General features: G+C 35.2%; 1 protein-coding gene and 1 long non-coding RNA gene across 7 annotated transcripts in view; one reads left to right on the top strand and one right to left on the bottom strand.

Moving 5' to 3' along the window:
• Positions 1 to 25,114, bottom strand: part of LOC123604490 (ankyrin repeat and KH domain-containing protein 1) — a 136,867-nt gene that overhangs the window by 38,323 nt on the left and 73,430 nt on the right. For 3 of the 6 annotated variants that reach the window (XM_045490660.1, XM_045490665.1, XM_045490676.1), the window contains exons 11-15: positions 21,617 to 21,673; positions 12,403 to 12,490; positions 8,911 to 9,038; positions 8,567 to 8,710; positions 7,181 to 7,283 (exon numbers count right to left, since the gene is read on the bottom strand). In XM_045490660.1, the coding sequence (XP_045346616.1) occupies positions 7,181 to 7,283; positions 8,567 to 8,710; positions 8,911 to 9,038; positions 12,403 to 12,490; positions 21,617 to 21,673 (520 nt within the window). Of the gene's footprint in view, positions 1 to 7,180; positions 7,284 to 8,566; positions 8,711 to 8,910; positions 9,039 to 12,402; positions 12,491 to 21,599; positions 21,674 to 25,114 lie in introns of those variants that run through there. The other 3 variants (XM_045490696.1, XM_045490686.1, XM_045490704.1) reach the window with 2 other exon arrangements.
• LOC123604570 lies at positions 45 to 24,894 on the top strand. Its single transcript, XR_006715361.1, has 3 exons — positions 45 to 144; positions 20,195 to 20,197; positions 24,849 to 24,894. It is a non-coding gene; the product is annotated as an uncharacterized LOC123604570 (long non-coding RNA).

Here is a 25,114-nt window from a genome sequence, read left to right as displayed (position 1 = left end):
ATGATAGAGATTAAAACTAGATGGTGGTGATGGTTACAAAATTCTGTAAATTTACTAAAACTCGCTGCACTGTACACTTAAAACGAAGGACCTTTAACGTATGTAAATTAAACAACAATAGAGCCGCTTTTAAAAAAGATCTGGGTAAAAAATAGTTGTTTACTATTTTGAATTGCAGTCAACATATGAATAATATAAGTAACTTAAGGTTTTTAAAAATAAGATCATCCAATGTATTCACAATGATTCTCAAGTCCAAAGGAAAAAGTCATCACCCATTTGATGTTAAAATACTCTGAATTACAAGAGGGTAATGAAACCACTAGGGAAAAAAATTAGAGCGTCAACTGTTTTTTGTTTTTTTTCTTCTAGAGTCGGAGATCTCAAAACTGCATATACCTCAAGCATCTTCAACATGTTATTAATGAAAAAGTCTAACAGTTTTCCCCCTAGATATTGACTTTAACAGGGTCAGGATACCACAGTTCTGAAATTATGGCAATCATTTTAAGAGAATTGTTCTTTGAAAGCAACCCTCATCAAAATGTATTGCCCATATTTAATTTTATATCTGAACTAAGAGATGGGTAAAGACTTTAATCTTCCTGAGCAAAAGCTGTTATATTTGTGAGATAATTTAATAACTACTATAAGATCTTACAGGAATTCATGGTTTGGTTTATCTGTTCCAAGTACCTAATAACAATCAACAGGTAAGAAAAAGGAGATTTACTGCCACAAACAGCAATGTAGACATCTGCTAGTCCAGCAAAGAAATTTTCAATCGTGTAATAAATGCAATAACATCAGCAATTTAGTAGCTCTGCAAAGAATGAATGTTCCTTTAAATGCTCATTAATTTTATTTACAACACACTAGTATACTTACTAACAGGAATACGCCCTATCTTTTTTTTTTTCAAGTTTATTCATTTATTATTGAGACAGAGACAGTTCAAATGGGGGAGGGGCAGAGAGAGAGAGAGAGAGAGAGAGAGAGAGAGAGAGAGAGAGGATCCCAAACAGGCTCTGTGCTGTTGGCACAGAGCCCAATGCTGGGCTTGAATTCATGAAACTATGAGATCATGACCTGAGCCAAAACTGAGAGTCAGACACTTAATGGACTGAGCCCACCCAGGCATTCCAAGCCCTATCTTGTTAACAATTTAACGAACTGAGCCACCCAGGCACCCCAAGCCCTATTTCGTTAACAAATAAAATCCAAGAAGTTTAGAGTACAAGATTACTAAAAGTAACTTACGTAACTGAATATAAAGACTATAAGCTGAGGACATATGTAGCAGGAAGAACACGATGGTGGAAAATAATGGACAAAAAACAGTTCTTCCCAAAATAGCCAAAGGCTGAGTATCTGTAATCATGGAGTTAGTGGGATTGCATAGCTACACATTAGAGCACTAATTCAAGCTATAAATCAAGAATAAAACAAGGTGGTGAAGCACAAATAATGTCACCTAATTATTCCTAGAAGCTAAAGCAACACCTTCTGTGTTTGGGAAAAGAAGAGAATGTGACAAGCATCCTTCTAGCAACAAAAATTTTAGTAGGTAGGAAGGCAGTTGTGTAAGATGCCAGAAAATAAGAGTTCCACCTCTTTAAAACATCTCCCACTGTCACGTACAAATAAATTAAATCTATTCACTGGCAGCAGTGAGAGACATCATAAAGTACTATTTAGGAATATAGGTAAACCAACATCTAACTCTTTGGTCTGGTGTTTATCCTACTTCCTCAGCTTTCCCTTTTGTACCATCAATAAAACTAAGAGTTTGTAATAGGAAACCATAATACAGAGACGGTTTCAAACATAGCCTTTCTTTTATGCGCAGTAAGGCAATGAGGTAGACATATATTTGACAAAAATTTAGTTTACTACTGAAATGAGCTTAATTCCATCAGTTATTTTCATGTATAAAATAGTATAGTGTGCAATAAAAAATAATGGCCAAAGGGAAAATTATAGGACATACAAAGGGAAAATATAGGACATATTTCCTTACTTGATTTTGTCTAAGGACATTTTTTTTTTTTTTCAACGTTTATTTATTTTTGGGACAGAGAGAGACAGAGCATGAATGGGGGAGGGGCAGAGAGAGAGGGAGACACAGAATCGGAAACAGGCTCCAGGCTCTGAGCCATCAGCCCAGAGCCCAACGCGGGGCTCGAACTCACGGACTGCGAGATCGTGACCTGGCTGAAGTTGGACGCTTAACCGACTGTGCCACCCAGGCGCCCCTTGTCTAAGGACATTTAAGCGCTGTTCCACAATTCCTTTGCTTTCTTACATTACTACACAGCATCTTACTAGAATGAAATAGCACTCCCAACTGGGTCTTAAATGGAAAAAAAGGTTGATGAAATACAGTTGAAAATAACACAATACATCAAGTGTAGTAGAGTATATATTATCTAATGGAATTTGTATTTGGGTAAACAGATGTATATTGTGTTCTGAGTTTCAATATAAAATATTTCCTGTTATGGTCACAGTCAAAATGTGTCAAAAATGAAAGCCACTGGCCTAGAAAAGACTTATTTTGCCTTTATGCCTAAATTTCTATCTCAGAATTTCCCAAAGTAACAGGGCATGCTATACAGCTTTAATACAGTAAGGATAACCAAGCATGTCCAAAGACAGAGCATCTGTGTAACATCCTAAAAGATTAGTTCAACTTTCTGCCTTTTACTGTAAACAGCTATATGTTAAAAGATTAAATTCAGGCACATGTAAATCCATATAAGCATGATTACATGGAAATCTGCTAAACTAGAGAACATTAGGAGTAAAATTTCCAGAGGAACACTCAATTTCATTCACTGTACATATAATTTCTATACGATTTTACTGATTTGATATAAAAATAAGAACTTCTTATGTTACCTACTCTAATAAACAATTCTGGGATATAAAGCAGCATGTTAATTTCTTAGTTTATGTTCAAATTTTTTTCGATCTTGTCCGAACCACTCTAGAATACTACTTCTTAATTTTTTACACATCCTCTTTATTTATTTTTTTTTTTTAATTTTTTTTAATGTTTATTTATTTTTGAGAGAGAGAGACAGAGCATGAACGGGGGAGGGGCAGAGAGAGAGGGAGACACAGAATCGGAAACAGGCTCCAGGCTCTGAGCCGTCAGCCCAGAGCCTGACGCGGGGCTCGAACTCACGGACCGCGAGATCGTGACCTGGCTGAAGTCGGACGCTTAACCGACTGCGCCACCCAGGCGCCCCACATCCTCTTTAATTACAATGTCTCTCTTCTTAAAAAAATCCTTAATAATTTTCTTTTGTCTTCAGAATAATCTAAATTCTTAGCCTGGCACCATTAATTTATTCAACAAATATATGAGCATCTAGTATAAGCAAGGCATAGTGAGCCATACAAAGATGAGCAACATAAACCCTGCCCTTGAGGAGCTTACAGTCTAAAAGGGGAGATAAAGATGTACAAATCCAAATGTAAGAATTAAGCCAAGGTTTGGAAGGCATGGAAATGGGAAGGAGGGTGTATAATATGGGAACCCTTATGCATTACTAGTGGGAGTGTAAACTTCTATAGCCATCCCGGAGAGCAAATTTGTGGCACTTTGTCAGATAAACATTATGCATTCCTCAGACAGGTAATTCTGCTCCTGATTATATCCCAAAGAAATTCTCACACAGATCCACAAGGGGACTGTAACATGACTTTCATCACAGCACTGTCTGTGGTGGTGGGGAATGAGAGGCAATTTGGTATACCCATCACTGGAAAAGGAGAAGTAAAACAAGAAAAATATACAGGGTGAAGCACTGTGTTGCCAGTAGAAATAATCTAGAGGTGGATACACATTGATAGATCTTTAAAACAGTGCTGAGTGAGAAAAGTAAAAAACAAAACACGACCTATAGCACAATACCAGTCATGTAAATCAAAAATACACACAAAGTAATAAACATTTTATAAGAACAAAAGAACTCACATCAAACACAGTAGAGTCATTGCCTACAAGGGAAGTAAGGGAATGGGAAGACGGAGAAAAGAGAATAAATAAAACAAAAGAGGATCCATGACAATAAAGCAGCAGGAATGGAGTATGATTAACTCAACCTTCTTTCTACACTTTGAAGTCCAAGGGGAGGGGAAGAGGCAGGAGTGACCAGAGTCTGAAGTAAAATCCCATGAAGTGTTGTTGGACTCCAGAGAAAAGAAATTACTCCTCAAGAGGGCCTGAGGTACACACAAAGATGTGTTTTGTTTATCCTGACATCATTGTAGTGTTTTGCAACAAATTAGTTCTAAGATGTACAACCTGCAGAAAATAATTATGAGTCCTATCTTTTAGAATTCCTGGAGAACCAGTTACAACAAATAAGTTGGATGCAAGAGTGGCTTTAAGTAACAAATTTATTTACAAAACTGATTTGGAAGGGCAAAAGGTTGATATTATTTACATATCCTTTCCCAACTGAACGTTCAAAACTATAGTTAGTAAAGCTAAATAATGCTAGAAAACGGAGCATACCACTATCACCTGGTTTCACATTTTGTTTATAGAGGTGATCTTGAGGCCTCTGTCAGATACCACCTAGAATGCTGATTCCTTTGAAAACCGACCATGGATAAGTGAGATTAGTTGCCTAAAAAAGGAGAATATGGGTCAAGATGGATGGAGCCTAGGCAAATGAAGCACATGGATCATGAAAGAAAAGAGTATCTGAGTAGGATATATATAAAATACCTGGGTAAGTTTTTTTTTTTTTTTTATGTTTATTTTGAGAGACAGAGAAAGAGAGAGACAGAGACAGAGCATGAGGGGGGAAGGAACAGAGAGAGGGGGAAGCACAGAATCCTAAGCAGGCTCCAGGTTCTGAGCTGTCAGCACAGGGCCTGACGTGGGGCTCAAACTCAGGAACTGTGAGATCTTGACCTGAGCAGAAGTTGGACACTTAACTCACTGAGTCACCCAGGTGCCCCAAAATACCTGGGTAAGTTTTAAGGGCATGATATGTTCTAGAAGGATACAGGTATGAATAATAAAAAGACTTCAGACATAAATAAAATGTTCTAAGAACTTAAAAAATTATTGCTAGGAAAGGAAGAGAGTCCTAAAGAGTTAAGAACTCTTCCTCCATCCCTAATTAAACATGCAACACAGAGATAGTCTAAGGACTTAGAAGAAACAAAAACACGAGCATTGAACAGAGATTTCACCACTCAAAGAAATTTCTTTAGAGAAATAACAGAGTTTTGAGGAGAAAAAGACACTTTGAGGAGAAAAAAGTAATAATATTTCTTCCATAATTTAAGATAACATTTTCCTATCTATCTGGATAATTCAGTATGTACGTTTACAACACCAACTAATTTTTCCTAATTCATGGTGATATAATACTCTACGATGCACATGATTTATATTAAAATAACATCTTAAAACAGTGGATTATCACAGTTGGCTCTACGTAAAGAACTACTAGGTTGGCAATGCCACTGGCAGCTGACAACATCAAGTACCCAAGGGTCTAAATACAAGTGTTAATTTTTTCCTGCTCTAATAATTTAGTAAAATGAAAGATCATTAAAAAATTAGCTCATTTTTATGCTATTCAGTAAGTAATAAAACATCAGAGTGAAGAAAATAAGTAGATACTTATTAAAGTAAGGTCTTTCAGTAATTAAAAGAAGGTCTTTCAGTAATTAAAAAATATGATTACTCACTTGAGCATCAACTTAAAGAAACCTTACCCAAACGTTTCTGTTGCCTTACATATTAAATCTGAATTTAAAATGTTTTACTTCTTCTCTGTTGACACTTTATGTCCTTCCTAGCTTATTTCTTGATTCTTTTGTGCCTCTGTGTTATTTCTTTTTTCGATATATGAAATTTATTGTCAAATTGGTTTCCAGCCTGTGTTATTAATGTATTTTTTAATCATTTCTTATTTAGTACTGAATTTCCTTAGCCAAAGTTACTATAGTCTTCTACAATGTATAGCCAAACAAAAAATTATAAGAACAGAGACATTTAGGTTTAAGTATTTTACTAAAGGCTGTCAGTTAGGATACTCAGATTCCTTAACAAGTACATGCTTAATATGTTTTTTATTTGTTAAGATTAAAAAAAGCAGTCTTAAAAAAAAAAATAGCAGTCTTATTTTTTGAAGAGTTTGAATAGCTAAGTGTCCAATAGAAAACTCCATAACTACCTTAAGTCAGAGAGATTGCAGATATTTGCTCTCTGAAATTAATAGTTTAGAAATGAACTAATCCTTGATCATGGCCCTCAATACTCTAAATTACTAAAACTGACCTAATTTAAAAGTAGCTTCTCTTTGCTGCTATAATAGTCACCTCTAACCAACTTTTCTCAAATCATAGTATTAGAGGTACTAACATATACTTACACCCTTCACTGTAATTTCAAAAATCTAAAGCTTGGTTATTATATATTGAATGAAATACGCTCATAAATTTGTTTTTATGTAGTTTTTAATACCTTATATATTACCTACTTTATTTCAGAGATATGACAACTACACATGATTATCAAGTGAAGGTACTTTCTATCTACAAGTGAAGACAGCAGGAAAATATCAGAGCTCATAAACTTAAGTCCTTTAAATAATATATGCTCCTTCTTAATATTCACTTGGATATCATGTATATACTTTTTGATAGTTATTTGTCCAGGTTCACATGACAGATGTAAGCCCACCATATTCAGCATTACATGAAAGAAACTACATATAATTCTTAAACTTCTAACTCCTAGAGTTGAAAAGTGTTACTAAGACTTAACTAGACAGCAAACATACATTTTCATTCCTCATATTTTACTGCTGTTCAACAAAAGAATTGTCAAATGCAAAATGAATGCCTGATAAATTTTTGCTTCTGTAATATAATCAACAGCCTGATATGCTTTTAAAGTATTTTCATCTGTGCAAGATGAAAACTCCAACTAGCAGTATGTTAGCAAGAAAATTAGAAGTCATTTTTCTTAGTATTTATGTTCTTTTCATTTATAAATAATCTGTAAGACTACCAGCATTTGTCAGAAATCCCTAATTCAATTAATCCTGGGTACACAGTTACGGTGTACCATTAAAGTACTTTTGTGAATTCATTAATTAGGTGATGCAATACCCATTTTAAGGAAAATAATTCAATAACTAACCTTTTTGTACTCCTAAAAGGGCAGGAGAGGTCTCCTGTGACGTCCTATCAGGTTCCTGGGGAGGTACAACCATGGCAAGTGTATGCATTGGTACACGTGGAACCTAAAAAATTAACTCAGAAAAAATACCATCTCAGACCAAAGAATAAAAAGGAGGCCTTTAAATGTAATGGAAATTTAGATTTTATTTATATGCCACCAAATTAATTTTTTTGTTTCTTAAAAAAAAAAAAAAAGCAAGCCTCACCAAAGAATAATTTCTGAGAATAGTGAATAGTGAATTGGACAAGCTCCGGCAATCTATAAGCAGTGAATGATTTAAGCTAAAGAGAATTAGTATTACTCTCGTTAGAGAGAAAGCCTTGTTGGGGCCTTGTTGGTTCTGATTATAGTTAAGAGTACAAGTCACATATTAACTGGCCAATTTACCCTTGTTCAAATTCTGTATGGGTCAAAAAAAAGAAAAGCCAACATAGTCGCCAAATTGTGGTATTTTATCAGTTCTCAGGGTAACATTGTGGAAAAAAACTTAAGATTTCACTGAACTTTGTGTACTTAGTATACTCTACAGTCTCTCCATATTTTTAGGTAGGCTTATAAATTACTTTAATGAATTTCTGATGCATATATCCTAGTTAACTATACCCTGGTTGACAAAAGTAGCTATCTCTACAATAATTAATACTGTATTGGGAGGTACTCAGGAAGAAGTTCTCTCTTGGTTGAAGATTATGCTTAAGGTATTTATTAAAAACAACCCTACAGTATGATGACAACTTGGAAAATTTGTATTTATATTTGGTATTAAGTGTTTTGTAAAAAGGATTTTTTTTTTTCAGTGAGTAAGATAATAAGAAATTTTCATGTACTTTTGAAGAAAATAAACCTTAAAGATTTGGGATCATGTTTATCTCAGTAAGTAATAGAAAAGAGAAACAAATCCATTTTGCTTAAAACTAATTTTATTTTGGGGTGCCTGGGTGACTCAATCAGTTGAGTGTCCAGCTCTTGATTTTGGCTCACGTCATGTTACCAGGGTTATGGGATCAAGCCTCACATCAGGTTCCTTACTGGCGTGAAACCTGCCTAAGATTCTCTCTCTCCCTCTGTCCCTCTCCCCAGCTCACATTCTTTTTCTAAAATTTAAAAAAAAAAAAAAAAAAATTGTTTTAAACCTAATTTTATTTATTTATTTATTTAATTTTTAAGTTTATTTATTTAAGTAATCTCTATACCCAACGTGGGGCTTGAACTCACAACCCTGAGATGAAGAGTTGTGTGCTCTTCTGACTAAGCCAGCCAGGCACCCCTAAAATTAATTTTAAACAAAAACTCCCAATCGATTTGAAGACCCTATATTTATAAATCAACTCTGTTTTACTTTACCTGAGATTGATCTTGAGAGGGTGAGGTGAGCTGAGACACATCTGTAGTAGGAACTGACAGAACATTGTTCGGATAATCCAACAGATAAGAAACAACATTTGTATGGCCACCTTTTGCAGCTTCAATGAGCATTGTAGAGCCATCCTGAGAAAAATTGATGCTATTAATTAATTATCTGCAAATTTCTGCTTATGACTGCTATAGACATTTAGTTTCTTGGCAACCTGACTACAACCAACATTCATTTATAAACAGTAATGAATATTAAGCACTGAGATGAGGCAAGCATCATTTCATTATCTTTTAATAAAAACTATTTATTTACTTATTTTTAAGTAGAATACCTTGAGTCGATGAGTAGGGTCAGCTCCATGAGCCAACAGTAGCTCAACAACTGCCAGATGACCTCCTGCACAAGCCAGTGACACTACCGTATGGTCATTATTGGCTGTAGCCCTATTCACATTGGCACCTTCAAATAAACATCAACAGCAAAATTAGAGAAAGCTGGAATCAAGTCAAGTTTGCAGATAATAATATCACTTTAGAGTTTTTTTGAAGTATGACATAAATTAAAAAAAAAAAGCAAACATCCTAAGTGTACAGTTGAAAAATTTTTACAAAGTGAACACACCTGTGTAACCAGCATCCAGATAAAGAAACAGAACGTTATCCACATACCAGAAGTCCCACACCTTGTGCCCTCTTTCAGTCACTACCCACCCTTCCAATGGTACTACTATCCTGACTGCCAAACTGGTATTAGTTTTTGAACTTTATATGAATGAAATCATACAGTGTACTCTTTTGTGTCTGGCTTCTTTTGCCCAATTCAATTAATTTTCTTTTTTTTCTTTTTTCATTTTATTTTTTAATGTTTATTTATTTTTGAGACTGAGAGAGACAGAGCACGAATGGGGGAGGGGCAGAGAGAGAGGGAGACACAGAATCGGAAGCAGGCTCCAGGCTCTGAGCCATCAGCCCAGAGCCCGACGCGGGGCTCGAACTTACGGAGCGTGAGATCGTGACCTGAGCTGCAGTCGGACGCTTAACCGACTGGGCCACCCAGGCGTCCCTATTTTCTTTTTTTTTTTTTAACATTTATTTATTTTTGAGACAGAGAGAGACAGAGCATGAATGGGGGAGGGGCAGAGAGAGAGAGGGAGACACAGAATCGGAAGCAGGCTCCAGGCTCTGAGCCATCAGCCCAGAGCCCGACACGGGGCTCGAACTCACGGACCGCAAGATCGTGCCCTGAGCTGAAGTCGGACGCTCAACCGACTGAGCCACCCAGGCGCCCCTGCCCAATTTAATATTTGTGAGATTCATCCACAATGCTGCACGTAGCTGTAGTTGGTTTATTCAATATCACTTTTAAAATGGAAAATCTAGAAGACTAAGATTAATAAATATATACAGGTTAATGAAAGCCTCAAATAATATTATATGTCACTCCCAAAATGTTTCAAAGACACTTTTTATCTACTTCTAGAATGTGGCAATATAGCCAGGTCTCAAAGTAGAGAAAACAGATTATTTAAAAATAATATTTAAGAGACACACAATTCTTCATATTGTATAATTTAAGAGTCAGAGGGACCTGGATACGGAGAGAAGACAATATCCAAAAATGTTATCTGAAAGGCTATTTAGTAAGTTGTTCAGAAGCGTTGTTCAACACGACCTGAAGAAAGTCTAAATGCAAAATCTTTTCTTAGACACAGAATCTGAAGCGGGCTCCAGGCTCTGAGCTGTCAGCACAGAGCCTGACACGGGGCTCGGACTCACGAACCGTGAGATCATGACCTGAGCCAAAGTCGGACACTTAACCGACTGAGCCACTCAGGCGCCCCACTGCTATAATTAATTTACTTAATTTTCAGAAATATCCAGTTGAACCTAACCTAACTCACATAAAAGTACCTTTTGGGAAGGGCAAGACACACCAATAAACATTCTTACATTAGCAACGTGAAATTAGTTTTAAGGTTGTTAATAATAATAAATTTAGATGGTAGGATTGGTTAGCAGCTACTATAGCCTAGAAAGGCTATAATCAATGTGTTCTTCCTCCTGACAAGCCTAATTACATGCTTAGCAGAGTTCTCACAGGGTATGATTAGATAACTTCCTTAGTAAAGGCGCATGCGAGAATTCCAAAGGTTACCCATTTGTTTTTTATTACTTCAGTATGTTTGAGGTAAATTGCTTTTACAGACTATGTTATAACATTGTGTAAAGATATGCTTTATTTGATAACAAAAATGTGACATTAAGAAAATAAACCTAGGGGAGCCTGGGTGGCTCAGTCAGTTAAGCAACTGACTTCAGCTCAGGTCATGCTCTTGAAGTTCACGAGTTCCAGTCCCACATTGGGCTCTGTGCTGACAGCTCAGACCGTGAAGCCTGCTTCGGATTCTGTGTCTCCCTTTCTGCCCCTCCCCAGCTCGTGCTCTGTCTCTCTTTCTTTCTCAGAAGTAAATAAACATTAAAAACATTTTTTTAAATAAAAAGAAAAGATGGGGCGCCTGGGTGGCTCAGTCAGTTAAGCATCTGACTTCGGCTCAGGTCATGATCTCACGGTTTATGAGTTCGAGCCCTGCATCGGGCTGTGTGCTGACAGCTCAGAGACTGGAGCCTGGTTCGGATTCTGTGTCTCCCCCTCCCATCTCCCGCTTGTTCTCTGTCTCTCAAAAATAAATAAATGTAAAAAAAATTTTTTTTTAATAAATAAAAAGAAAAGAAACCTAGTTGTATCCAATTAAAGAAGAAAAGTATATTTAAAATGATAAAATTTTATACTGCTTTCTAAATAACACAAAATGTCCCAAGTTTTGCTGGAATGTAGATATCAAATTTTTATTTTTATCTAAAATTTTTATTTCACAAAATATAACATCACCTGAGCAGACCTTCCTTGAATTTTAGCATCCTACCCCAGGATCTTTCATCAGATGCCAGAGTACCTCTAACACTATACACAGAGTTAGGCTGAACCAAATGAAATGACTGATATTACCATTTTTGATCTATAAAACGATAGTTTTATATGGTTCAACCTAACATGGCTTTAGCAGTGTTTCACTTTTTCATAATAAACAGTCTTGAACTACCTTTTCACTCATCATTTGAACTTCTTTGCTTGAATATATTTTAATAATATAATCTCTAGAGGAATATAAAATTAATAAATAACAGCCTTGCATACTTGGTTAATTCAAGTGTATGGTAAACAACAGTAGTGGACTTTCTTCCACCCCTCCCCACCCAAACTTCCAGCAAAAGTTCCTTATCATTAAGTGTTGAACAATACTCTACTAAATATAGCTGGCATTTTATATTTGGCTTTTCCAACTTTTGGGAGCAATAATATGCTACTTGGTTGATGAACTTCAAACTCAAAACTAATAAAGAAAAATCCCAATAAGCACCTCATGAACTCTACATTTACTAAGTAAAAAACAGCAAGAAAAGGTGATAATACGAGGTTCCTGCTTGGCTCAGTCGGTTAAGCGTCTGGCTCTTGATTTCGGCTCAGGTCATGATCTCACAATTGTGGGTTCAAGCCCCGCACCAGGCTCTGCACTGACAGCGCGGAGCTTGCTTGGGTTTCTCTCTCTCTCTCTCTCTCTCTGCCCCTCCCCACTTGTGCACTCTCTCTCTCAAAAAATAAACTTAAAAAAGTATTTTCTAAAAAGACTAGAATACAATGCTTGTACTGTAGGAAAAGTCGCTTTCACATAAATAAAAATAAATAAATAAACAAACAAACAGTTAAGGATTTTTTTTCCCAGAAATCACAGCTTCTTACAAATGATGACTTATATTTTCCTTACCTTTGCTAATAAGAAACTGCACAGTGCACAAATGACCAGCTCTTGCAGCTTTCATCAAAGGTGTTCTTCCACCTTCAGATTCATGTTCCTATTAAAGAAACAAAAAATGATCCATCAGTGCCAATTCATTAACCATCTATTTTAAACACTTAGTACAAATGACATGATAAATAAGAGACTTAATACTTACTCAATGTAGCCACTTATACTACCCATTTCAATTCCTACAAAATGTAGGATTAGTTTCAGTCCACACTAGATGGTGTAACTTTTTTAAGGGCAAGTTAAGTTTTGCATACCAAACAGCATTTAAAGATAATACTTATGTTCAGTTTGATCCTCAAAGAGAAATAGCTGCATTTTTCTAAGCATAATGCTAAAAAGATGTTTTCCTAACTATTTATATGAATTATGAAAAAGGAACCTTAGTCATACAGGTGAGCAGGAAGATTGTGATCCTAACAGATTAGAAACCAGTAAGAACTCTATCAAAGGGCAGAAACCAGTCCCTAAAGTAAAACACTATGGTATTTCAAGAAAAAAGGGAAAAGAAAAATATACCAATGAGCAGACATTTTTTTAGAAATTAAATATGTAAGTAGTGAAAGGCAAAAACAACAGTTTTATAATAGGAGAAAGATTGCTGTTCCTTTTAGGAAGTTTGCCAGCAAGAGAAGTGAACGATAAAACAGCTTCCAACCATGCAAATATCAAATGCCACTAAAAGGAGCTTGCTTATATTATGTAGTAAGTAGTCCTGTTGGAAGAACTGTAAACTCTTACTATATTCATCTCAGTATGAAAATGTAGCTGATAAACTGCTTCCATGAAAAGTTCACTCACCTATCCCCTCTTTCATTATCTATGCAAGCATTAACTTCTGTTGTTCTGGTCGTCTTTTGCTACTAAGAAAAACTTGATAAAGAACAGTAATTAACTCAAGCTTTACTTCAGCTCTGTTCTAGTTAACTCAGAATCCTTTAGCTACCACACAGTCAACTTAAAAATAGTGTGCTCTGGAGCGCCTTAGGTGGTTCATTCGGTTAAACATCCAATCCAATTCTTGATTTCAGCGCAGGTCATGATCTCACACTTGTGAGATGAAGCCCCTCTTCGGGCTCTGTGCTGAGCATGGAGCCAGCTTAGGATTCTCTCTCTACCTCTGTCTCTGCCCCTCCCCTACTCGCATGTGCACACATGCTCTCTCTCTCAAAATAAATGAACCAAAAAACTTAGTGTGCTTTGCCAATAGGATGCAACTTAGTCAGTTTATATAACTATACCTAATCTACAACATGGGCAAACTAACAATGAGAAATAAGTAGATTGTCAACCTAATGGAAACTTCAAACTGGTCTGCAGTGATGGGAATTACAGTCTAAAAGAGATTTTAATATTTTTATCTTGATAGTGTAGAATCTCTCAGCCTCTTATAAAAATTAATGTTTTGACTTCTTGATTGTAATGTACAGATAAACCCATTTTAAGTTGAAAATATCTTAAATTGAAAATGCACTTAGGGGATCCTGGGTGGCTCAGTTGGTTAAGCATCTGACTTCGGCTCAGTTCATGATCTCACAGTTTGTGAGTTTGAGTCCCGCATCGGATGAGCACGAGCCCTGTATCGGGTGAGCACGAGCCCCGCTTTGGGTGAGCCCTGCTTCTCTCTCTCTCTCTGCCCCTCGTGAGATTCTCTCTGCCACTCACTCACTTGCGTCCTCTAAATAAATAAATAAATAAATAAATAAGAAAATGCATTTAACACACCTAACCTATTAAACATTATAGCTTAGCTAAGCCTACCTTAAACATGCTCAGAACATTTGTGTTAGCCCACAGTTGGAAAAAATCACCAAGAACAAAGCCTTCTTCATCATAAAGTACTTAATATCTCATGCAACTTATTGAATACTGTACTGAAAGTGAAAATGGTTCTATGCATAGAACAGAATGGTTGTGTGTACATTGGTTGTTTATCCCTGAGATCCTTGACACCACGTGGCTCACTGGAGCTGCTGCTCACTGCTGCTTCCCAGCATTTTAAGAGTATCTTACCAAATAATGCCAGCCCAGAAATAGGTCAAAATTCAAAATTCGAATGCTTTCTACTGAATGCATACTGCTTATTGCATATTGCAATATTGCAATTGCATATTGCTTTTGCATCATTGTAAAGTCGAAAAATCCTAGGTGAACCATTATAAATCGGGGACCATCTGTATGGACGTAGCTATATGAATCGCTCCTTCATCTTTCAATCATATATTAGTTTGTATAACTATTTGGCTAACATGTCTCTGCCACTAAACTGTAAGCTCCATGAGCATAGTAATCACATCCATTTTTGCTTACCATTATATACCTAATGTCTAAAACAATGACGTGTTTCAATAAGGTTTACCAAGAAGGAACCTAAGTGTAACTGACCTCTCAAATCTTCCCTTTCATAGTACTGAGGTTTGAAGTTTTAATTTTCTACTAGGTAAATAAGAGAAAGAAAAGTTAATTTGACAAGAAATTAAGAGTAGTAGCTAAACTCAGAGTAAGACATTCATTATCTGCATTTGATAATACATTGTTACTAGAACATGGGTGGGCAATAATAGCATCACTTTTCCTTTTTTTTTTTTTCTTTCTTATCTCTTAAGCCTAGCAATGACACCCATCAGGATAACAAGGTCCTGTGAATAATGGCAAAGACAAAAGATTTTGAAAGCCCTCCTTTAAAATAAACTTTTAAAATAACTGTTAGGTCTGCATATATCAAACATTACTACAGCTGTCAAAGGATAAGAAATCACAAAAGTACAGTCCCAAGATCCTCACCCCAGGTCAAATTCCAAAATTCAACATACCAACCAAATTTCTGAAATGAAAGTTGGGAAAAGATGCCTGTTTTATTTTCCTCCCTATAAATATATATACATGCACTTTTTGGTTTTGAGAAACATTATTATGTTTGAGAAAATGGTTGATAAAACAATGCCCCAACTTTATAAGGCATTATAATATTTCACGTCTAAAATCAATACTGTAAATCCCACAACATATATCATTTGCCCCCAAACATCTGACCATTAAATCTTTCTTTTAAAATAGGAATGGGGCAGGGAGCACCTCAGTGGCTCAATTGGTTAAGCATCCGATTCTTGATTTCAGCTTAGGTCATGATCTCAGAGTTTGAGAGTTCTAGCCCCCCATTGGGCTGTGTGCTGACGGTGGGGAGCCTGCCTTGGCTTCTGTCTCTCTCTGTCACTACCCTACTCATGCCCTCTCTCAAAAGATAAACTTTATTTTAAGATAAACTTAAAATAATAATAATAAAAATAGAATAGGAATCGGGGTATCTGGGTAGCTCAGCCGGTTAAGCATCCTTACTCTTGATTTTGGCTCAAGTCATATTCTCCGTTTCCTGTGTGGGCTCTGTGCTGACGGCATGGAGCCTACTTGAAATTCTCCCTCTTTCTCTGCCTCTCCCCCACTCACACTCTGCTTCTCTCAAAATAAATAGATAAACTTAAAAAAAGTCTTTGCCCCCCTCCAAAATAGGAATCGAAGTAATATATACTACTTACTTATGAATGTTGGGTTTGTTAGCACAGCCAATATTTGTTCAAGATCAATCAAACTTTAACATATAAATTATGATTATTTTTCCTTCATAAACACAGAAAATTATTTTCCAAGGTTATAAACTTAATATTGACATTGTAATATTGCTTCTTTCTCTGTTTTGGGGAATAGCTAGAATAATAAAGAGTTCATTTGTTCCTTGAACATTTGGTAAAACTCACCTATAAATCCATCTGGTTTCTTACCTTCATTGGATTAGATTTTAAACTACTGAATTCAATGTGTAACACTTATTGTTCTATTGAGGTTTCCTGTTCATGAGTCAATTTTGATAATTTACATACTCACAGAAAAAAATCAGTACTTATCTCATGTCAGCATTCACACTTATTCACTGTTCATATGACTGACTGCCTTATACATTTTAAAGATCTCTAATGTATCATATAGTTATAACTACCTTTAAATTTCTATCATTTACCTGTGCCTTTCCCCCTTTTAAAAAAAAATAGTCTGCCTTATTTTATCTATTTCAGTAGTTGTGTTTTGTTGTTAAATCAGCTTTTAATTTTGCTTTTTTTCCCTATTTTTCCTTTTTTATCCCTATTTTTTGTTGTTTTCTATTCTATAAATTTTGCTTTTATCTTTATTCCTTTCTTGTTTATCCTGTTGTTTTTTTATTAGCCTCATTTACTTTCATTTTATATAATATAAAAAATTTCCTTCTAAGGACCACTTTAGCTGTATCCTCTTACCTAAGTTTTGATGTGTAGTTTTTGTGATAACTTCTTTGTAATTTTTACTATGATTATAACTGTGATTGTCTCTAACCCATGCACTATGTAAAAGTATCTTTCTTCATTTTACAGGTGTATGGGATTTTAAGAAAGTTTTCATTGTTGATTTGTAATTTTAAAGCAATAGAAACCAAAGAAATGTAGCCCATATGACTAGTAAGTTTGTTTTAAAGACTTTTTGTGGCATAAAACATGGACAATTTTTATACGTGTTCCATGTGTTGTTAAAGAATATATAGCATATATAGTGGAAACAATGTTAGCTCTTTATTTACAAGACCAAATCTGGGGCACCTGGGTGGCTCAGTCAGTTGAGTGTTTGAATCTTGGTTTGGCTCAGGTTATGATCCCAGGGTCATGAGATCAAGCCCCATGTCAGGCTCTACACTGAGTGTGGAGCCTACTTAAAATTCTCTCTCTCTCCCTCTCTCTCAATCTCTCTCTCTCTCCAGCTGCTCCTCTTCCACCCTCTCTCGCACTCTAATTAAAAAAAAAAAAAAAAAAAAAAAACTATTAAAAAAAAAGAAAATTTGAGTTTTCTATTCTTAACAGTTGTTTTGTCTATTTGATCAGTTTCATACAGAAGTGTATGGAAAAAATCCTATCACCACAAATGTAGACCTATTTTTCTTGTAACTGTGTAATTTTCTATTTTACTTAGAGAGAAGATCGTTAGTTACTGATTAGTAACTGATTGTTATGATCAGTTGGGAGCATTTATCTCTAAAAATGCTTTTTACTTAAAATTCTACTTCATCTGGTATTAATACTGCCTGACATACTTTTTCCATCACTTTGTCTACCTTTCTCTATCACTGTCTTTAGATTTATCCCCCGAAAACAGAATTTGCTAGATTTTGGTATTATTCTAATTCAAAATCTCTGCCTTTAACAGCTGTGTCCAATAGGTTTACGTTTGTTCTGATTACTGATATGTTTTTAAAAAAAAAAAAAAAAGTCAAGTTTTTCAGTACCTGATCCTCTTCTCTTGAACAACACAGGGGCTCTAGTGTGGCCTTTCCACCTTCTAACACATCCTTCTGAATTTCATGCTATTGCTGCCTAGAATTTTAGTATTACTTTGGTTTTAAGCATAAAAATTTGGGTTTTGTATTTATAAATTTTTATTTATAATATGTTTCACTAATTTCTTTGCTTACCGTAGCTTCTTGCATCCCACGCCTTCCTCCAGGATATATTTCTCTCCTTATTGATGTACATATCTTTTAGTAGTTCTTTTGGCAAGGATCTGAGGTGATAAGCTCTTTTATTCTTTGTAGATCTTAAAATAAGCTTATTTTTCCTTCTCTGGAATAGTGGCTGAATACAGAACTCTATTTTTTTTTCTTGGTATGTGGAGGATATTACTTCCCATTGTCTTCTGTGATTATTACTGTTGATGAGAGTCTGCTGTCAAAGTTTGATCGTTGTTCCTTTGAAGTAACACATTTTTTTTCCTCTAGTAGCTTTTAAGATACTGTTCTTTATCTTTCAAATTCTACAGCTTCATTTGTTCTGCTTAGTGATTAATTTTTCAACCAAGGATTCATGTCTAACTTCAATTCCAGAAGATTCTCTACCATTAGCTCTTCAAACATTGCCTCTGCTTTGTTTGCATCTCTATCCTCTCATTCAGGAACTTCAAAGAGATGTGTGGTAGAGTGTCTCAATCTACCCTTTCTCTCAGTTTCTCTTTCGTATTTCCCATTTCTTTATCTTTATGCTATATCGTGTTATTTCTTCTTTTGTCATCCGATTCACTCATTTTTTTTATTCAGCATGTCCAATATACTACTTAACATATGTTGAATTTTTATTTCCACAACTTTCTCCCCAAAGTTTAAATTTTTTATTTCATACCCGTCTGTTAATTCATAATTACTGGCTTTCATTTCATTTTCTCACATTGTTTTATGGCTATTGGTTATAGCTTAAAATAAGCATGTTTAAAGTCTTTTCTTTCAATTGCCTGGGCTTGTATTCTGCTGCTTTGCTAACTTTTTGTTTGTTTGCATTTTGACTATCTCTTGATGTAGATTTGGTCTTGAACGCCATAATTTTTTTGTTTGAAAAGCTCATTTTGCGTGGGAGTTGTTTCTTTTATTTCCATCCATAGGTTTATCCCTTCTCATCAGATGGTTTGAAACTTGCCTGAATCTGGTCCTTAAAGTCCATTTCAAAAGTAGATCTTTCATTGGCAACTTAAATTTCCAGTCTTATGGAGTAATTTCAGTTCTGCTCACTAAATCAAAAACCAGTGGTCTCCCAGTTCTTATTTAGAGTGTTATGTTTGCATTTTCATTCTACCAAGAACAAGTAGATAATTTCTAATCGCAACCAATGGCAGTTGCTTGGAGGGTTTATTTTTTTTCCATCTTTGTTCATAGGTAGGGCAATAAGGTCCAGCTCCTTGCTTCAATCTAGCAGAGTAGATCTCTGTCTATTATGCATTCGGTCCCTATGTCCCTACAGAAACTGACATGCCAGTCCCCAACCCCTCCCACCCCGTTTTGTTTTGTTTTTTTTACTCTTAATTCTCCTTGGGCCTACAGCTTCAGCTGTGGGGCCATGATCCATTTCTAGTCCAGACTCCAGACTTTTAAAATCTTGTTTCTAATATAGCTACATATTTTTAGTCTAATATAGCTCCCATATTTTACTTGTATCTATGGACTTGAAAATGACAGAGAGCAGAGAGGTTTCAAAACAGACCAACACTGACTTTACCTTCTTGACTGGAAGTCATTTGTACCTATATTTAAACAAGCTTGAAATAGCTGAAAAGGACTCATTAAACACACAATAACCTAGACAGAGAGAACTTGGCCTTTAAAAAAATGTATTAGGAGTTTTGTGTATTTCACAAATAGTTTTAGACCAAGAAAAAAATAGGTAAAAGTTTTCCAGCTTTCAACAGTTAAACTAAAAAAATATGTATACGTTATTCTTTAATAAAAAGTTAATAGTTAAAAAGTGGGAGGTCATATTTAAAGTTAATTAAGGTAGCTAATTACTCATGGTTGAAATATACTGATAAATGGATAATTAGAACTGATAAGTCCCCTAAAATCTTATCCATGAAAAATACACTGGAAAGTTCTGGTTCTGATGAATAAGCACTAGGAGAAAAAAGGCGTAGTTTTTTTTTTTTTTTTTTTTTTTTTTTTTTTTTCCCATTTGGGCTTAGATAACAAAATTTAATTGAAAATAAACTTTATTATTTTTGTAAATAAGTGATTTCCTTTAAACTCACAGCCGTGGATATCCAAGGTATACATCTAAGGATTGTAACTATATCACAGAGGCAGCACCTCTTGGAGTTGGAGGAGGACATTGTCAAGGGAAGGACCAGAATCACAGGGAAGTGAGGGAGACTGTTTTATACCATATATGTACTAGAGGATTCTGATGGACCTCCCCAGGGGGTATGTTCTTTCAATCCACCACTGTTATTTTAATTATTACCTGAGTGATGTGCTGTTACTTATCTTATTCATATCCCTCAGGAGAACATGAAATGCAAAAAAGATTGAGGCACTAGTCTAGGGCTTGTGTTTAGCTCAGTTTCTGAAAATCACAAATAACAAAGAGAAAAACCAAACTTCTCAGTTTGGATGGAGGAAGAAGGATGGATTATAAAGCCAAGATGGAAAAGGAACAGAACTCAGCAGTGATACAGAATAATCTATGGACTCTAGCAATGTCTCAAAGTGTGGAATATGGAAAACTTGTCATCAGAATCTCCTGGGATATCATTTATAATGCAGATTCCCCATTTCGGATCTGCTAACTTTCAACTTCTAAAAGGGGGGCCACAAACCTCATTTTAAAAAAAGCATCTCAAGTTTTGAGACTTACAGCCAGAGAGAGAGAGACTTATAATCAGATTTCCTATAATAAATCTAGGGAGAAAGAAATACTTCATCTGAAATAACACTTAGCTTTACATTCTTGATTGGAGCCTAAGATAGTATACAACTAAAATTCATATTTTCACATAATATTCTGTGAAATATATTTACTTTTTCAAAATAGAATGAATATAACAACTTCGTACTCAATAAGCCAATAATGAAGATGTTTAGTAAGCAATGTGACTAAGAGCAGCTTGATACTAGGAAGTTTATTTTAGAAGGTCTAAGCTAATTGTGATACAATCACAATTTATTCTGAATTTTAAAATTAAGCACTGCTCCTTAGTTTAAACAAATCTCTCTGCATTAAAATGGATACTAAATTTGCTTAAAATCATCAGTACAAATTTAACACATTTTCTCAAAAGAAAAGTTTGCTTATGCATTCACCTTCTTAAAAACCAATTTCAGAATGATATTACAGGGGACAATTTTATGAAAATAATTTTAACTTTATAGAAATTAACAGCATGAATAATAGAGTCAATGTTTCACTAAACTAATTTTTTTTTGTTTGTTTGAGGATTATATAAAAAACAATCTAACATATCTCCCTGCATCTATCTGAGTTTTGAATTTTTGATGAAAAAAGTTGAAAGCAAAGGATTTGGTAACTGAGACTTTCTCTCTGGAGTATGTTAAATGTCCCAGTAAGGAAGAATGCAAAAGAAGTATCTGAATAAGAAAATCTATTTTCACCTAAGATTTCTTAGGAATACCACATAAAAAGAATACTAAGGAAGCAAACTACTAGTAACATAAAACTCTTTTTATTGGAACTTCATAATCTTTTTCAATTGAAGAGGATTTCTTTTGTCACCCAGCAAGGTCCTGGAACTTCTTGGCTGGAATTCAGATATCCAGAGTTCTGGTTACCTATAACATCTATTCTTTATGTAGTAGCTTACAAGCATCAAAGGCCTCCCTCACCTGATGCTTGGCCGGATCTATGCCCTCCAAAATAGTCTTCATGTCCTCCTGCTTGTCCTGTGAAAGGAAAAAGAAGAACTCACGGATCTTATTCCAAAAATGAAAATCACATTTGGCCATGAAGACCTTGTGACTGGCATTTCAGGTGCTGGGTTTTGTAAACTCAGGATCTTCAACTAAAAGGAGTCTCATCTATAGAGACCATAATCTCAGAAGCCGACTATGATTTTATTTTAAGGGTATGATGTGGTTCTCTACAAAATAACTTTAATATAAACTTTAACACACGCAGATATAATTCTGCTGAATTTCTTGAACTCGTGCCTTTGTCCTCAAATACAACTAGAGCCACAGAATCAACAGCAGTGTCTTAGTATCTAACCAAGGAGAATAATTAAATCAAATGATTTGGGAATATCAAAAGTTGGGAGAAAAAGTAAGGAAAATACTAGAAGATGATTAAATAGTTATATAGCTTTCTCTGCAATTATAAATGCACTTGGTGCTCACACTTTTCAACTAAAACAGGAACCTCCAAAGGACTTGAGAGATGGAACAGACCTATTTGCTCTCGATCTAGACTCATGACAGAGAGAAAGGACTTGAAGGTAAGACAGGGATACAATAGAAGAAAGTGTAATAAGCCTTGCAGTCAACAACCAGGGTTAACTAAGTCTCCAAATAAAAGAACCATGGCCTAAAGAAAGCTTTACTTCTTAAGTCACCTCTGCCTCTTACTTGGGTGGTAGGCTTACCTAAGGGGATGTGTGCTCCTATGGTAGAGATGTGGTGAGAAAGTATGCTGAGACAACTACAGGACTTGAAGAAGCTGACTCTTAAGGCTCACTTTCTCTCCCTCCCCCACTGTCATATGATTTTCAACAAATAGCAAGCCTCACTCAAATATAAATAATAAGTACAAAGTATCCAAGAGAGAACCTATTGAGACATTCTCACAAAAATGCAAACAATAAAATTTTAGCCAAATATTCCCTATACTTCCAAATAAAGAGAACCTGAACTCTTAAAAAACTTGAACAAAATGATACAGCAGCAAGAGATTTAAAAGTAAGTTGGAAGAACCAAAGAAACTAAGTAATAATGAAATGATGAAACCATGAAAACCACATAGAAGCACAAGAAAAAAAGTGACCCGGAGGATGGGCTTAAGAAAGAAACAACGCAAAAGAAAAGAAGAAAGAAATGAATTGGCCACAAAGATAATAAGAACAAGAAAGATCCATTATACAAATAATAAATATCCCAGAAGAAAACAGAATAGAAAAAGGAGCATAGAAGGATATAAGAGAAGAAAACTGAAGGAGGGGGAAGAGGAGAAGACCTGAGGGAATGACCCAAAATCTTCAGACAGAAAGCACTCACTAATTTCCAGGAAAAAACTACTATAAAATAATTAACACCAAGACATATTCTGATGAAGTCACAGAGGTTTAAAAGTATAATGAAAGACTCTTATGATAATCCAGGCAGAAGAAAGTTTACTTACATATAATAGGGAATATTCTAGCAAGCTTTGGAAATATTCAGTACCAGAAGAGAGAATAGAGGGCTTAAAATTTTGAGGAGAAAAAAGAAGCAATTCAATAATTTGCTATATGGCTACATTCATTTATAAATACAACATACAGTAGTCTTAAAAATGCAAGTACCTGTAAACTCCTTTTTTGAGGGGGAAGAGAGTAATTTCAAATCAAAGTACCAGTATCAGCTAGCCAAAAGGTGAGTCAAGATTAGGAACTCAGGAATTAAGAAGCTACATGCTATGAAAAAGTAGTAAGGCAAACACTAAATCCTCTAAACATACAGTTAAAGTTAAACAACTATGAGAAACTGGGTCATAAAATGGATTGTAAATATAAATGTTATAAAACTATGACAATGCAAAAATAAAATAACTCATGCAAATCCTATGGTAGAAGATACATTATTTTCCTCTTTTAGAATGGAGTCAAGTGGTGCCTGGGTGGCTCAGTCAGTTAAGCATCCGACTCTTGATTTCAGCTCAGGTCATGATTTCACAGCTCACGAGTTCAAGCCCCAAGTCAGGCTCCATGCTGATAGCATGGGATTCTCTCTCCCTCTCTCTCTGCACCTGCCCCGATCTCTCTCTCTCTCTCTTTCTCAAAATAAATATATAAACTTAAAAAAAAAAAAAGAAAAATGGAGTCAATATTGTCTGAATATTTGAGTTTTTAAAAAAATCATTTTGTTAAAGAAATTAACAAACTATTTCAAAATTTGCATTTGTAAATGATGTCTGAATAGTTTTTCAGAAAGTAACTTTATACCAGGCTTCAACAGTTCACAAAAGCTTTGGGAGCAATTAATGAGCAGCTCATAGGGCTACTTGGAACACAAAAAGATTTTTTTAGATAAAATAATCATGGGGGTTATGATCAGAGATTAGAAAATTAAACCATCAAGCAAGCAAGAAAGAAAGAAAGAAAAGAAAAGGGAAGAAGAAAAGGGAAGAAGAAAAGAAAGGGGAAGGGAAGAAAGGGGAAGGGAAGAAAGGGAGGAAAGGAAGGAAGGAAGAAACAAAGAACTCGAATTCATGTTTATAAGAATGTGGAGAATCAGATTTCAACTGTTAACAGAAATATAGACTGGTTCAGCATTTTTTAACAATTTGGCAGCAGCTATCAAAATCTTAGATGTGGACCCTCTGATAACCGGTAATTTCATTTCTAGGGATTTATCCCTATATATACATTCACAAAAGCAGCAAAGATACATAAGTATGTTTAACAGTATTTAGTGTAGCACTACTTACAATAATTAAAAAACTGTAATAACCCAGAAGTTTATGAATAAATACATGGTCGATAAATTATATAGAACAATGGGTATCTGAAAAAGAATGAGAAATCTGTAGGAACCACCAGAGAAAACTATTTTAAGAAAAAAGTTACAGAACAGTCTATGTGATAACAAATCTGTTCATATAAAAAAAGACCTATAGCTCACATACGTGGCTCTGTATATGCTTGGAGGGTATAGAAATGTCTAGAAGGACACACAACATATTGCTTAAATAAAAAAAAAAATTATGAAAGAGGAACTGGTTCACATTTCTATTCATATTTAATATAGGTAACAAATTAATCCTTCAAAACTTTTTCTTTTGACGAACTCCATATCAAATCTCATTTCAAAGAGATTGAGAACTGGAGAGTGTTAACATATCTATGTTCAAAACACCCAGTTTCAGGGGCGCCTGGGTGGCGCAGTCGGTTGAGCGTCCGACTTCAGCCAGGTCGCGATCTCGCGGTCCGTGAGTTCGAGCCCCGCGTCGGGCTCTGGGCTGATGGCTCGGAGCCTGGAGCCTGTTTCCGATTCTGTGTCTCCCTCTCTCTCTGCACCTCCCCCGTTCATGCTCTGTCTCTCTCTGTCCCAAAAATAAATAAACGTTGAAAAAAAAAAAATTAAAAAAAAAAAAAAAACAAAAAAAAACAAAAAAAAACCACCCAGTTTCAA

The sequence above is a fragment of the Leopardus geoffroyi genome, chromosome A1 (genome assembly GCF_018350155.1).
Source record: "Leopardus geoffroyi isolate Oge1 chromosome A1, O.geoffroyi_Oge1_pat1.0, whole genome shotgun sequence".
In the NCBI taxonomy this organism is placed as follows: Eukaryota; Metazoa; Chordata; class Mammalia; order Carnivora; family Felidae; genus Leopardus; species Leopardus geoffroyi.
The sequence above is the reverse complement of the archived record's forward strand: the minus strand, read 5'-3'. Positions and strand labels throughout refer to the sequence as shown.